Raw genomic sequence first — 15,757 nt, forward strand, 5'->3', positions numbered from 1 at the left:
TCAGTTCTACAGAATTGTTCAAATAATATGTTTAAAAAGAGGTTGAAAACTATGCTGGGCACTGTATGAGTATCCAGGTAAAGATTTTGCTATTAAGCTTTTTAAGAGCAACTAGACTGGGGTTGTTTTAGTAAAGCCAGATTGGCAGCTCGATTGGAGTGAGCCTTACCTGCAGCCCATGAAAAACACCACACACGTATCCCTGTGTGGCTTTTCTGAAATAATCTCTTGATCGCACCAGTCTGCTTCCTTTACTCTCATGAGCCCTTCCACGAAGGACAAGCTTTTCACCCTGTATGTAGGTGTAACTGCTGATGAAAATCAATGGGAGATTTGTACCCGCAAAGCCTGCAGGACCACTTATCAATAGCACGCTTGTAGTTGTGGGCAGGAGGCACCAAGCAGCCTGCCTCCCATAGGTGTTACAGGGGCTGCGGGAGGGACATGGGCTTCAACCAGCCTCTGTGGCTGCCTCCCAAAACCTTGACAGCTGAGGATAGCTACTAGGGTTAGGCCAGTTACTTTTGTTTTCCATATATCACTTTATGGTTCTTGAAGATCCCATACCAGGCTCCTCATTCGTTCAGTTGCAATATATTCCGGTTGTGCGACTCACTCGTGAGGGCAGAGGAGTTGATGGAGCTTCTTTTGAGGATCTTGTTTATGATGTCCTTCCATGTCTTCTTGTACTGGTTACGTAGCAAAGAGTACACAAAAGGGTCTGAAACAACTTTGCTGTAAGCTAAGCACTTGGAAATGATTCCCCAGTGGGAATTGATGGGGACCACAGAGGACAATTCAACAAGTCTGTGGAAACAGGAAGGTTGAAAGAGTGAATATTCATATTAAATGGATGAGGTAACAGCACAGCTATAAACTAATGACACCTACCCCTCACCCTTGCATTCCTCTCCCACCCAGCAGGGTATGAGGCAGACTTCAAAACAGCCTATTTAAAGGGAGGGCTGATGAGAAACTATTGACTTTTCTAGGGGACGACAATTCTAAAGGGTACATGTGCTGCTGGACAGCCCCATTATGCAATGGAAAATAAGATCTTTGCTGAAAACTATCTTCAGCAGCAGGTGTTCTTAAACCTGCCTGGAAAACACTTGCTAATGTTTCTTCAGACAAAGGACCATTTCCAAGGAACATTCTGAAGTGTGATTCTTGCAGCAGAAATGCCAACAGTGTATTTCAAGCAGTTTAGAGATGAGGATTTTTTCCCCCTCACTCATTTTATTTGCATTCCATGAACTTTCCATACATTTTGTTATTTAAAATAGCACTGGCAGATGGTGTGGTCCAGTTGTTTGAGCATGAAAGTGGGACTAAAGAGCTTGAATTTGTTGCATCACTGACTAGGAGCTTCTGTCTTCTCTCTCCATTCTGGTTTGCCTACACTGCAAATTCCCTGGCTAAAATACTGTTTCTTCTCAAGTATTTGTGCTAGGCTTAGCACTATGGGTCTGCTGCCAGTGATGGGGCTTTAGTCAGTGATATGGTATTAATAATTCTAATTCTGAGAACAGTTGTGTGTGCTGCATGCTAGCAATTTGATCATTTTGTACTTCGCTTCGATTAGAAGTGGGGTCCATTTGTTCAGAGATGCTTTTAGGGGTGGTGACATTACCCAATATAACCTGTGTGTTTTGTTGTAGAAAAACAATATGTATAAAAATAGCATCCAATGCACTCTGGGATAGAAAGTCAGGCAAAGCAATTTATGATTTAAGTGAACTTTGTAAAACAAACCTTCCACTTCAGTATGTCAGTAGTGCTCAAAACATCCCAATACTCAGGGGTTCTTAGTTAGATACTGTTATAAGTACTTCTGCTCTTGCAAATTCTTACCTATAAGGACCTCTTCTTTTTCATTTTGAAATGATTTCTGAGAACCTCTTTAGTATCCATTTGCATACATTTCAATGACATGCCATGGAAGCCTAAGCTATATTAAATGAATAATTTGATGGAAACATGACATAAGGATGTTTACTGAAGTCAAGGTTTGACAATTCATTTTATACTCTCTTGATTTCACTGTCCAATAATTAAACATCAGTCACTGATAACAGGTTTTAAACAGAAGTATCATCCTGTCACAAATAGCATCTTTACATCGATGTGTCCTATTATCAAAGAACAAATTATTTTGGGATTCTTTATACATTTTACTGAGATGAATGGCCATTCCAGAAATGTGCTGCAGCTGGTCTTGTGCTATTCTCCAGGGAGATCGTACAAACTTCAGTGGACACAAAGGCTGAAAGTATTATGTATGTGAAAAGAGGAACTCAAATAACTATCAAGTTATGGGCTTACAGCCACATGAGACATTTGAGGTGACTAGACTATATGATATGAAAATACTTGAGAACTGCTCTTGCCCTTCCACTGGTGTTGTTTGGCACAGCTTATCACTGTAAGCTGCTCTGAGATACCAAACTGCCACCTGTACCATTTCTCTCCTTTTGTCTTGACTACCTAAATGCTGATCCTTCAGCCTCTCCTTGTAATTACTGGCTGATGTCCTTCATACAAAGTAGGATCCAAATTCAGACAAAATTTTCTTCTACTCAAGCTCCTGGGGGTCTCTTCTGGTGTATATTCACCTGTTTAACAAAATGTAGCTATGACACCCATGTTAGTATGCTCTAAAATGAGATTTGACTGTTTGGAAATTAATCTAGTTCATATTTACTTTGTAATTTACATTGAGCCATTCTTATTCTTTCTGTTCCTCACATATCTGATGGCTTCTTCCTTGCATTTTGAATTTTACTGTGTTGAATTAAATCCTGTTGATTTACTTTGTCAAATGTTTTACGAATGTAAATTTGATTAAGCTTAATTAAATTCAGTGGATGCCTCGAATGACCAATGTATGATAAATTTGTATCTGAGCTTCTGTCACTCAGTTCTACGAGTCGTTAGCAATCTCCATGTAAATATATCAAATAGGCACCTGATGGTTGTAAGCCTAGACCTACTAATTCTGCTTTCAGTGACTGATCAATTAAAAGGCTACACTTTTATCAATAGAATCTTTAATATTTCCTCAAATTATTTCCTTAAGTGTCCTTGATATTTTTATATTTTGCATTTTCTGTGTGTTATTTTTCATAGTATATTTGCAGATGTACTTGAGCAGATAATGATATGACAAGGGAGAATGTTTTTAAACTAAAAGAGGGGGAGAGTTAGATTAGATGTTAGGAAGAAATCCTTTACTATGATGGTGATGAGGCACTGGCACAGGTTGTCCAGAGAAGCTGTGGATGCCCCATCCCTAGAGCTTCAAGGCCAGGCTGGATGGGACTTTGAGCAACCTGGTCTAGTGGGTAGCATCCCTGCCCATGGCAGGGGAATTGGAATTGGGTGGTTTCTCAGGTCCCTTTTAACCCAAGCTATTCTATGATATCTAGCAACAAATGCAGACTACCCCCAAGATATGCAATTTCATTTCATGTAGAAACAATTAAATGTCATTCTTGTAAAGACTATCATATAACTTATTGCCTTTGAAAGGGTTTCATGAAACATCTCAGCCAGGAAGATATTTTCAGTGAAGGAGCATTAATATTTCAGATCAACCTGTAAATTAAATTCTACAGTATTGTCTACATAATTCCCCTACTTGCTTTCATAAGCCACGCTTTTACTGTCTGATAATACCTGTACTTCAAAGCTATAAACCATTTTGCTGTGATACTTTGTCAATATTTTAGAAATATATTTCTGTAGAGCACTTGGTGTCAAGTGGCTATCCAATTATTTTATTTCACTTTCAGTAAACAAACAAGAATGTTACCTTGATGTGTAAGACCTTGATCTCTTATGCAGTGGAATACACAATGCAAATGTTTTATCAACATGTGCAGTTAATCATTTTAGTAAAATATTTTACTGAATGTGTATAGGTCCAGCTGGCTAGTATAATAATGGCAGCATCTCTCTTGTGCATTGCCTAAACTTGAAAAAAACTGAATTACAAAGAAAAGTCTGAATAGGCCAGAGAGCCTCAAACAAGCTAAAATGTCTGGTTGTTTTGGAGTAAAACAAGTCGCACTTCATTTTGGAGCTGGTAGATGAACTGATCTTCTTACAAGAAATTTATTCTCTTGGCCCAAATTGTGGAAGTTAGATCAACTCTTTAAGCGTATACTTCTAACACTTATATTTGTTACTAATTCTGGTTTTTGTTTTTCATAGAAGTCTCATAGTAACAGAATTTAACCTTAGTCATTTATTTTGTGTTAATGGTATGAATAAGCCAAACATCAGTTTTAGTTTGACTTTTATGCTTATTTTACTTTATTGTTTAGTAGACTGAATCTTATGTATCCTGTCTTGCTAGTGGAAAAAGCCTAGCCAGTTTTGCCTCATAAGTGGAACATATATTACAACCAGACAGCTTCTGTTAAGGAAGTAGTGTAACTTGTGGACCTTCAGCTCTTGTAAACTGTTGCTCTTAGTCATTGCTGCTCTCCAGAGCTGTGGGAACCAGCTGGCAGCAGAGATGTGATGATAGGGAGCAGCGCTGGCCAGCTTGTGCCAGCAGATTTCTCATGCAGAAGGAAAATCTCTTTACCTCATGTCAGCTGTAGCTCTTGAGGGAGCCTTTAAGGCCACTGTCTTCAAATATGTCAGCCTAAGATTGTATAGGAAAAGCATGCATTTAATATACATGAACAAGAACATAACTCAGAACTCCTCTGTGGGTTTGCTTGTTTGTCTGTCCAAGCAGGATTTGTATGCAGAGGGCAGTCAACCAGTGTAAAAAAAAAACATGGTTTGTTTATCCCCTGATCCCCAGAGATTATACAAGAGAAATTCAATCCTCCTCCTTAACCTGAGGGTTTGGGATTGCAAACTTCTTTCTGATATTACTTCAGGATTTTTAATTTAGGGCCAATTTCCTCACACATAGACAGCACTTATTAAATTACATGAGCAAAGTTCTGTATTTGTCTGAAATGCCTGGAGTTGGACATGAATATTAGAAATTGGTATGACTTATTTTAATCTTTCTTATGAAAAAGCTCCTTAGCGAAAACAGGTTTTGAACAATATTGTTCAATCACGTAATGATAAATATAGCAAAAAAAAAAAAAAAAAAAAAGAGAGATGTGTACTAATAGCATTTTTCCAAACCAAGCAACAAGCTATGCCTATAAAGATGTACTACCCTGTATTGTATATGTCATACTGCTACTTTGGAACATGGAATCAAGAAGAATGAGGTTGTATAGATATACTACTTAAGGTCAGCTACTGAAGTAATTAAAAGGGTGTTTTCCTGATAAAAGGGGTAGCTAATCTGATTTTTACCTTAATGTAATCTGAAAGACTCTGACCCAGAGAAGAATTTGTCTGACTGGGGCCATAGGCATGGCTTCCTTGTTGGCTTGTGGGACTGCAGCAGACAGCTGGTGGTTTTTAGTGGGGAAGCAGAAATATTATAGCGAAACCTGGTGATTAGCTGCTTTGAGGCCTTAATTCATAAAGTACTTCAGAGCATGTTTAAAGTGTTCTGCCAATTAGAGTCTGCTGTCTACAAGCAGTGCTGAACAATACACTTCATCAGTTACCTTCTGTTTACTGCCTTGAAAAGTGACTGATTGCCTCTGTCTTGTGAAGTGCAAAACGCTCTGGACATAGTCCAAAAAATAATACTTGCTTGCATAATTAAACCTATTCTTCCCCTGACTTCTGCATTTCAGCCATACACAGGAGGCGCAGGGAGGCACAGTAACATGCATCCTGGAATACCCATCCATGCAGCATGGTCCCAGGAAGATTCAGGTAGCTAAACAGGGAATTCCATTTAGCCTGTCATGCAGTAATTCCTTTAGATCAGTTAGAGATGAAAAGGCCAATAAAGTGATAGCCCTTACTTCTTATGTCTGACCATTGCACAAGTCTTTTCCTTTGTTGAAAAACATCTTTGTGCATTTTGGACCTTATGTCTTAAGTCTTGTAGTTACTGCCCGTGGAAAAGCTATTAGTCTTTAATGGAATGAAGACTTGGGTGAACATTTAAGTGAGCCTTGTAAAGATTAAAACAGATAGTTTGGGGATTTTTTTTAATCCCTCTTCTGCACTTCAGGACTATGACGACACAAATTAGGATGACTCAGAACTAAGAGTAAGGGGGCAGATGGTGCCTGAATACTGGGCTGAGATGTGAAGAGCACAGAAATACTTCTGACAGCCCTGGCTCAAGCACTCGCTGCCACTCAGGACTGAGCTGTGAGCTATTCGATGATTGCGATGATTCTCATTAAGTTCAGAGACCCAATATAAAATTAAACTTAACTACTTGCAATGACAAATACTCTAATATCTTATAGCCTGAGAATTAAGGCTAAGTGCCTATTATTATTATAAATATTTTCATGCAATTTTAGTGCACAGAGCATGGAGTGTCTTCTTGCCCCTGCTAAGTAGAAGTGAAGAAATATATGATAACACTGCTATAAATGTATTTGAAACATTTTTACAAATTATTAGCACAAATAAATTAGCTATTATTATCATAAACATAAAATGACTGTGGTGTGCTGGTTTGCCTTTCTACAGAGACTACAAGACCTTTTGTGAATTGTTTGGTTAGACATAGAAAATCATGATATTATATTGAGGTGGAAAAATTGGTTTTGCTGTGTAATATAATTAGTATAATTGCTTATACTGAGTCTTAATTCAGCTTTTTCAAGGATTGTGTTGTTTTACTTTTTTTTGGTCAATCTGAATTTGACTGAAGTCATCCCCCAAAATTTCTGTCCGATAATATCTAAATAGGTGATGTTTCAGAAATACTTTTTTTCTGTTCTGCATAGCAATATTTCAGTTTTTCCAGAGTCTTAATAAGCACAAGTTGTAAATTTATTTCTAATAACTTCATAACACTTCTTCAGATATACACCCTCTTTCATATTTTTGTTTCATAAGAGTGTTTCCCACAGGAGCCATTTCCAATGATAAACTAGTAGATAAATAAGGACACCTGACCATAAATCACAAGAACTTTTTTAGCTGTAATCCAGGACAGCTTTGATATTTAATGTATATGATCAAGAACTTGGTCCAAACAAAAACCTATGGGTTGTCTGTGGACTGTGTTGTCACCTCAGCTGGATCTTGTTTGAGCAGGCTTTTACATCCCGACCTATTCAGACAAGTGCCTTATCTTGTGGATCACCCCGTTGGGCTAATGAGGTAATCTGAAGAGTAGCAGAGTTGGTCTCAAAATAACTACAACATCTATGGGCCTCTGTGGACTGAACTCCTAAATCACTCCCATGCAACCAATACATTGACTTGGCTGACCAAACAGGGCTTGGCCCACAGGTTGTAGCAGGATTATATCAGGTAAGTGCTATAATATTCTATATAGTTTTGTTAGCTCAGTAAATACAGCCTCTGTCATAGGAGTTGAAATTCTGCACAGAATTTTCACAGGAGACTAGAATCAATTTCTAGTTCAGAGTGCACTGCTTTTCCAACTTGAGTTCATCTCCACAGTATTTTTCACTGCATAGGTTCCCACTTACCTTGTGATAACATAAGGTGCAAAACAGAGTATAAAAGTACCGATAAAGGTACTTATTTTCTTTGTTGCTCGTTGCCTCCGTCTCTTTTGTTCTTCCAGACAACGCTCTCTTACACTGTGACATTCAACACAAACAAGAACATGAATCATAATATCAGGTAGCAGACTTTAATGGCTATACTTCTGGAATGATTGAAATCAATCTTTCCACTAAGTGCTTTCCAGCAAGTGCTGTATTCACATATATACAATAGCATGTTTCTATAGGACAAAACTGAGTATCAATCCTTTATATGATTTTACCCTTCAAAAATAATTATGGGGAAATGCAGGTATATACTTTTATATATATATATATATATATATATTTATATATATATATAAACATTTACACACACCCCTTATATCTATTCATATATAGACAAGTTGGTGGAATTCAGCCTTGAATTCAGCTGCAACTCCTTTCTGAATTACTGTAAGCTGTGTATGCAGGCTGGAGTTTGCCTCATGATATTCAGAGATTTGGAAGATATCCAGAGTGGGGTAGGCAACATGCTGCTTTCCTAGAAATAGCAATTCAAATGACAATATCACAGATAGGAGGAACTGCCCAGTGAGATAAGCAGCAAAACATAATAAAATTGTAACAGGAAAAACACCCTCTAAACATTCAGCCCAACATTAGAGAAATCATTACATCCCATAACTGTGAACTGTGTGGCCATAAATCTTATGACAGATCCTGCACGGACTAAGTGCTTTGCAAAGCTGGGAATTATGCAACAAATCTGAAGAACTGTGATGTTCTGACTCCACAGATCAAACTACCTGCCTTGTTTCAGATCAAATGTACAAATTAGTCATGCCCTGCTCTTTCCTACCTGTGGCATTTTAGGACATGAGTTTTCTCATTTGAGCTTCCTGATGGTGGTCACAACAGGGTGCCAGAGAGCTGCAAAGCCCCTCAGGGTGCAGGCAGGGCAATAGGATCATGGGGTACCCACGATCTGAGCCCACCCTTCCACTGCAAGAACACCACTCTGAGATTAGTACATTGGCTTCCTGAGACTGATAACATGAAAGTCCATCCTCCTCTACCTGTTTGGGCAACTTCTGTGCTGGCTGCATGAATCCCAGGGATGGGAACAAGGAAATAGTTGACCAGGTGAGAATGGGAGGCACTGGTTGTATCTGCCAGAACCCCCCCTACCTGAACTAGTGCATCAGCCAGCACACTTCCTTTGGAGAAGGACAAAAATAAAGCCAGGCTGCATGCCAAAATCCCTCTCTAGGCATATAACAGCACTATGTGGTGGTTTATTGTGCAGGTCTTGGGGCAAAGCAACCACATGTCTTGGGAGAAGTGAGCGATCTGGCCCACGTGCTGCACATTGTAATTGCGTGGGGTTGGTCTCCCTCTGCTTTTATTGTAAATTTGTAATCGGTGACTCAGTGCCCGGTTCCACACGCGTATTTTAATAGCTGTGGGGTTTATGACCATACCCTTACATTATTTGTTGTAATTAAATGTTTAATCATCTAAGTATGCGTTGTGTCCTGAGAATCTCAGTGTGCTTTGCTGCTCTCTGTGGCAGGTAGTTGCTATGTTACCTTTCTATTGGGCTAAAGAAAAAAATATATATTTTTTTTTTTTTTATATATCCATTTTATTTCTGGTCTTATCAAGCCCTCAGAGCAGCATGGTAACTGGCAAAGTGAACAAAATACTGGGGAAAAAGTTCGTTCTCCTTGAAATAATGAATTTCCTTACGAAGAATATGCCTAAGTAGAATTAAAACACATCTAAAAGTGTTACATGTTCTATGTCTGAGTTATTTGCAGCTCGAAGTGACAGCTGAGAAGAAAAAAAAAACCTACCTTTTCAAGGGAACCTATGATATGCTTTGAGTTCTGCAAGAGCTGGAATATTTTTAGGTGCAAACAGCCAATCTGAGAGGTTCAATAGCTTCACTTAAGACCGGTGTTATTAAATTCATGTTATCCCAGGAACATGCTGGTATAGAAAAAGAAAACTCCAAAGTTGGTTCAATTAGGGTGCTGTACTGGGGAGGAGGGCATTATAATTTTTGTTTCTAGAAGTTTTACCAGTTATATTTCTTCACATTTTATTTGACACATGCAAAGCTGTCTTTGATTTCTGGTGCTCATGCATGATGTGAAAAGTCCTGAAGACTTCAACCAATTGCTTTTGATCAGCCTTTCCAGATGTAGCTAATAAATACCTACCTTTGTGATGTGGTATTTTATCTCAATCCTTCAAACAGAGAATGTGTTCAAATGGATATTTTGCTTTTGTATGCTGTTGTGTGCAGTAAGATAAAAATATATACACAGGTTCCAGTAGTGACACTGGTAACAGAACTGGGTAGTTGACTTAGCTTTTATTTAAAGATTTTAATATCCTGGAAAATCTGAGATATATCCCTTCAAAGGTTTGGTATTCTAAACAAACTTTATGAGACACTGGACCTTAAGATCTAGTATCTTTAAGAGCTGAATACACCAAAAAGTTAGTATAGATAATTTGGGTTAAGAAATACATAAGTTAAGCAATTAAGTGGATTCTTGCCCAAGCCACTCACTATAACTCAGATAAATCAGTTTTAGGAACAAAGTCAAGAGAAAGCAGTACCCAGTAAAAATGCCTGAGCTAACTTGAAAGGACATGTGCCCTAAACATTCACACGATTTTATGTGGTATTTAGAGGATTCCTTTGTACTCTTCTCAAATGGTCTTCAGAAGATCACTTGTGTCTTTCCAAATCACAGGTAGTAAAGCCATCTGTCACGATGCCTGTCGCTAGACCCCCTTGCGGGTGGATTCTGAGTCACAGGGAGCAGAGAATTGTCCATACACATTTCTCAGCAGTGAAACTAGATCATGCAAAAAGCCAGAAACGTCAGGGTAGGTGAAACTGGGATTACAAACTTTGTTCCCTCATGTTCAACCTCACAGCACCCATGTCTATACTGTTAGGTACCATAGCAAATATTAATCATCCCTTTATATATACCACTTATATAACTCAAATTATGCCTTTGTTAGAGTTTTAGGAACATCACTTTGTGAAAAGCCTTTGTGTAGCTCTCACGCTTGGGAAGGCAATCCAAGGTTTGACTCTGTCAGCTGCAGCAGCTGTCACCTCCTCAGGCAACAACACCACCATGGGTTAAAATCAGCCATCATCCCTGCGGTCTAAGGATTAACTTAAAACTCCCTTTTCTTAGAGAATAGCCTGGTGTAAGAGCTAAATAGCAGTTAGTAAATAGAGGTTACTCACAGCAAAGTGCCTGTATAACTCTGTCTCCTCCAAAGAAAGGTCTAACGTCCACAGCCCCACTGAACCTGCCCTTCAGTGATGTGATTACAAAATGCAGGAACACCCTCAAGTTAACTCAGACCAGAGAAAATGCAGAGGAGGAGAAATACCATTGAGATTTTTGCCTCTTTTCTGTGCAATCCAGCCATACTTGAAGCATTAGGTGTAACGATTGCTATTTCAAACAGCCCTGGTGCGTTCGCAGCTCTGCCCTGGGAGAGGCCACTCAAAGCCTGTGCAGAAATCAAGATCAATTGAGGTATGGTTTAGCAACCAGACAGCACGTGGGGTAGAAGGGTGGTTTTTCCTCTGCGTGACTTGGTGGATAAGGGAAGATTTATATATGTGTTTCTCAAAAGCAGGACCAGGACTCACCCAAAGTCCTGTTCCACATTCTTGGTCAAGAGACAGATCAGACAGCTTCCCTGGAGAACTTTCAGCAAGTGTTTCTGTTCCTCTGGCACAGCGCTGGCCTGCACTGATCCTTTCAGACTTATTTGCCTTGGGCTTAGGAATCCCCAAACTGTGACCTTATTCTGAGGACAGCCACATGTGCTCTCAGTCCTGCAGCTCAGCTCCCAGCTGGCTGAGGATGGAGGGAGCTGGTGTTTGCCTCCAGCCTGCAGAGCAAAGGACAAAGCAGAGGGGGGGCAGGAGGGATGTCTGCCGTGGGGCTGCCCTCTTTATCTGCTCTTGTCTTCCTCGCTTCCAGCCAGATTTCTTCCCCCGTATCAGACACCTCACTGTGCTGGCAGCTGCTAGCACTTCGCTGAAACACATTTCTCTTCCCTTCAGCCTGTGACAGAGACAGTCTGAACTTTTAAGATTCGGTCTCTGACTGTCTCCCAAGTAGCGCATGCATCCCTCACAGCCACTCTGTCACTCTGTGTAGCCAAACCAATTTCTCCCTTCTTTTCCAGGCAAATCCATCAAACCCTTTCCTTTCCAATCACCCCCTCCAGACACGCTCCTCCCCAAAACCAAACTCTGAGCAAACCAGGCCCATTTCTCTCCACACTGTGACCAGTGCCCCCGCTTTCCCCTGCCCAGAGCTCATCCACTGGCTTTGCCACCTTGTCCCAGTCAGAGATGGTTCTTAACCCATCTGCCCCAGCCCCTGGGAGCCTCTCAGCCCTAACCCGGTTATTCTGATCCATCAGCCCCCATCCCTCTCCACCCTACCCCAGCTCCGTGGGTTCATTTCTCAAATCACCAGGTGGGTCACTCTGGCTGGTCCGTTCTCAGCAGTCCAATCCCACGTCCTTCCAGCCATGCCTGCTTCAACCCTCTCTGTTTTACCCTCTCTGATTCCCGTGAGCAGAATGATGGCACAAACACACTGCACACCAACTCCTGTGCACCAGGCACCTACCCGGCTCCTCGCCAGGACCTCTTCCTGCCCAGCACCGCCCTGGGGCTTCCATCCAGCAAGGATTTCTCTCTTTCAGCTTTACAGCTCAGTTCTCCTTAACGAGCCAGGGAGCTCGTAACGAGCTCCCACCCTCCCTTCTCCAGTGAAATCTGCTTCCCTTCCAGATCCAGGCACATCCTATTCGTACAGGATTTACAGTTTGTGTATAATCTCTGATGTGACTCTTGCACAGCTTTCCAACACATTTTCATGTCTGTTTGGTGCTTGCCTGTAAGCCCATTATTCTCCCAGCCCCTGGAGACTTTTCTCCTAACAATTTCCTTGCTTACGGACTCTCATTAGCAATGAACTTTATACATCCCTCGCTTGTCATATTAACATTGCTACTGAAGTCTCTCTCAGCTGGATTTAAATACAGGCATTCAAGCATATGCATTTTGCAGATGCTATTCTCTTACAATTCTGCCTTCAGAAAATATAAGGTTACAGAGGGCACAGCAATACAGACAGAGCTGGGCAGAGGAGCAGCACACAGTGCCCCAGACTCCCTTCCCTTCCAGCTCCAAGTGGAGGGACATGTGCCCCCTCTCAGTGAGATTCAGCAGCATTTGGGGCTGACAGTGCCCAAACCCACAAATCAGTCACTAAATCCACCTTCTGAGACAAGGGGCAGTGATCTGACCATTGCCTCGAAGGGAAATGCATGCCCAGGTAAAACAGCCTGTTTCTTTGCTCTCCCTCTCAAAACAAGCTCCTAAAAATAACAAAGAAGAGTTGTTTTTGCAACCCCAAAAATGAACACAAGTACAAAGAAGCATGCAGAACAGAAACCAGCAGGGATGCTTGTTTTCTTCCCCTCCCGATCCCCCGCTGTGATACCGATCAGACTGTACTTAACATAACACCGAACCCAGTCCTTGCTTCCTCTGCAACAAAGTCTCACCTGCTGCTCTCACAGGCACCTTACCTGGGATGGATGTCCACAAGCAGCACCAGGGTCTGCATAGTGATCACGTCAATCCGCTTACAGTGAAACCGTGCCACCTTCAGCACTTTTAGATATGTGAAACACAGGACTATAAGGGAGAGGAGGAAGCTGAGGGTGTGAAAGACCCCAGTGAAAATCACAAACTGTGTCCTATCCTCTGGTCTCTTATTGTACAGGGTGCAGGAGGCATAGAGGTGATGGAAACCCACCCAGGAGAGAGAAGCTGCCACTATCGGGAACGACACCGAGTGCAGCCACGTGTAGCTCAGTATGAGAGCAGCATCTCTGTACCTCATTTTGGAGTGATAACTTAGAGGGAAGACCACAGCAATCCACCTGTCAATGCTCAAAGCTGCCATGCTCAGCATGGAGTTCGTGGTGAGGAAAGTCTCCAGGAAGCCCACAATGTGGCAGATCTGATCTCCTCCTGGTTGACTCTTGTAAATGATCCCAGCCAAGGTCAGGGGCATGTTCGAAACGGTCATCAACAGGTTGCAGAAGGTGAGGTTGAGGATGAACAATCCCGGGACCTGCTTGCGGATGTCAGCGCTGTACAGGAAGCACATCAGCACCAGCACGTTGGCCAGCAGGGCCACGAGCATCAGCACCACCACCACGAAAGCCAGGATCACCTCCCAGATGCTCATGGTGCGTCCAGTCACAGGAGGGACATCTCCAAAACTGCGCCGCGCCGGCACCCGGGGACCATGGCGCGAGGCACTCTCACCTCGCCCTCCTCCCCAGCCTGCTCGCACTCTTGCATGCCCTCCGTATTTTTAGAAGAGCTGCAGTTTTTTTCTCCAACCTCCCCCTCCTCGCTGCTCCTTTCCACGTCAACGCTCTCCGAGACGTGCACAAAAGCGCTGGGAATGCCCATCAAACTGTGAGGAGGGCTTAAAAAATATCAGCAGGACTGAACCACTGTCTCCACTCGGTCCATTTGAAGGCGAGCAGGTTATTCTGAGAAACTGCTCTCCTGAGATCCCTAATTATCAGCCCAAAGCTTGCAAGCAATTCACCGAGTGAATTGTGCTCTCTTTCTCCCTTGCTTTCTCTCTCTCTCTTGCTCTTGCTCTGCCCTCCCCTCTCCTCCAACCCTCACTCCCTTCCAGGCTGAATGTAACCTGCTTTTTATGATCACAGATAAAAACCCCATTAATGGATTAAAGCATGCACACTGCTGGTGATTCGCAAACGTGATTATGTCATCCCCACTCCACAACCCCTCCCCTTCTCCTTGCAATTGTGACTAGACTTTCCTCAAGAGAAATCCCATGCTTTCATTTAATTGATTTAGCCATTAATTTGCAAACAGCCATGTAACTGAATTCCTGCACTCTGCTGTGTTTCCTGCATTTCAGTGCATCACTTTCACAGTTGCTGCCTGCTCTCTGCTAGGGCAGGGGTTTTCTTTTCCCTTCATTAGCTGGGTCCAAAAAGATGGGAAAATGGATGTACTCTGCTACTCCTCTGGAGCTGTCATTAGGCTACCGGAACAGTTTTACAGCTCCAGTTTAGCACTTTGCCATCCTCTGTCTCCAACCACGATGCGTAGGAGGAAAATGATTGCCTTCCCTCCTCCTTGGAAAGCAAGGCAACTGAAACCCCAAATGCTACGGTGACTTGCCTGAGGTCATGGTGCAGAGACAGCAAGGTGATGCTAGTCTCACCCCTCAGCCTGGCTTTCCCCCCTTGCCCAGCCTGGGTTTCCCCCAGTCAAAGCCTCCCTCCTGCAGAGTGAGCGCTGCAGCCACAAAGGGATTTGACAAAAGCAAACAGGGCTACGTCTGCACTGCATTTAATTACATTTTAAAATTAAGTCTGTTTTAAAGGAAGGAGTGGGAATGGTTCTCTGATTGCCTTTGCTGTCGCTTTAAAAGAGTTCTAACCAGGAATGCTAAAAGGTTGCAAGCAACTGGGACAGCTTTCTCATCAAGGCAGCCAAGCCTTAATCCCTGTACAATGAGGAGGGAAAAGATACCCCGCAGCACAGTTATTGTGGCTCAGTAAGTGCCTCGGCACGTGTGCGAGAACTAGATGCCTAGGCAGATTCTTCCCCTGTGCTTGCAGCACTTGCCAGCGCTGTGCACGCTCGATGTACAGCAGCTATGCCTTGCAGACACTTGGGCTCGGTAGTGGAGCTGTCACTGTGCACGGTGTCAGTGCTCTGCACCTTACAGGAAGGCCCCTTTGCTTCCACTCAGCTGTTTCTGTCGTGGTCATTTCTTCTTAAATGAGGCTTTAAAAGGCTGAGAGTGAAAGGGATTCACTTTGTAAGTCAGAAGACTGTCATTAGAGACATCAAATAAAGTGTCTGGTCCTGAGACATTGATCAAAACCCACATCAGAAAACTCTATAGGTGTCTGCTTCTTCAGATAAGAGGGCTCTGTACCCTCTTAGGAGAGGTATGCTAAGGAGATCAGAGAGAACGTGCAGATCTCACTGCAGTGCGGCCCCAGAAAATAGGAGTTTCTTTGCTGGGTAGGAAGGAAAAGCC

The 15,757-nt window shown here is 42.3% G+C and overlaps 1 protein-coding gene across 1 annotated transcript; it reads right to left on the minus strand.

The window, feature by feature from the left end:
* Positions 1 to 575: 575 nt before the first annotated feature.
* GPR26 (G protein-coupled receptor 26) lies at positions 576 to 13,936 on the minus strand (the record flags this gene model as incomplete). Its single annotated transcript, XM_082764270.1, has 3 exons — positions 13,239 to 13,936; positions 7,560 to 7,673; positions 576 to 807 (listed from the first exon to the last, which is right to left on the minus strand). The coding sequence occupies exons 1-3, from the start codon at positions 13,904 to 13,906 to the stop codon at positions 576 to 578; spliced, it is 1,014 nt and encodes a 337-aa protein (XP_082620396.1). The 5' UTR covers positions 13,907 to 13,936.
* Positions 13,937 to 15,757: the final 1,821 nt, after the last annotated feature.

The sequence above is a fragment of the Aythya marila genome (assembly GCF_965140915.1).
Source record: "Aythya marila genome assembly, chromosome: 7".
Classification (NCBI taxonomy): domain Eukaryota; kingdom Metazoa; phylum Chordata; class Aves; order Anseriformes; family Anatidae; genus Aythya; species Aythya marila.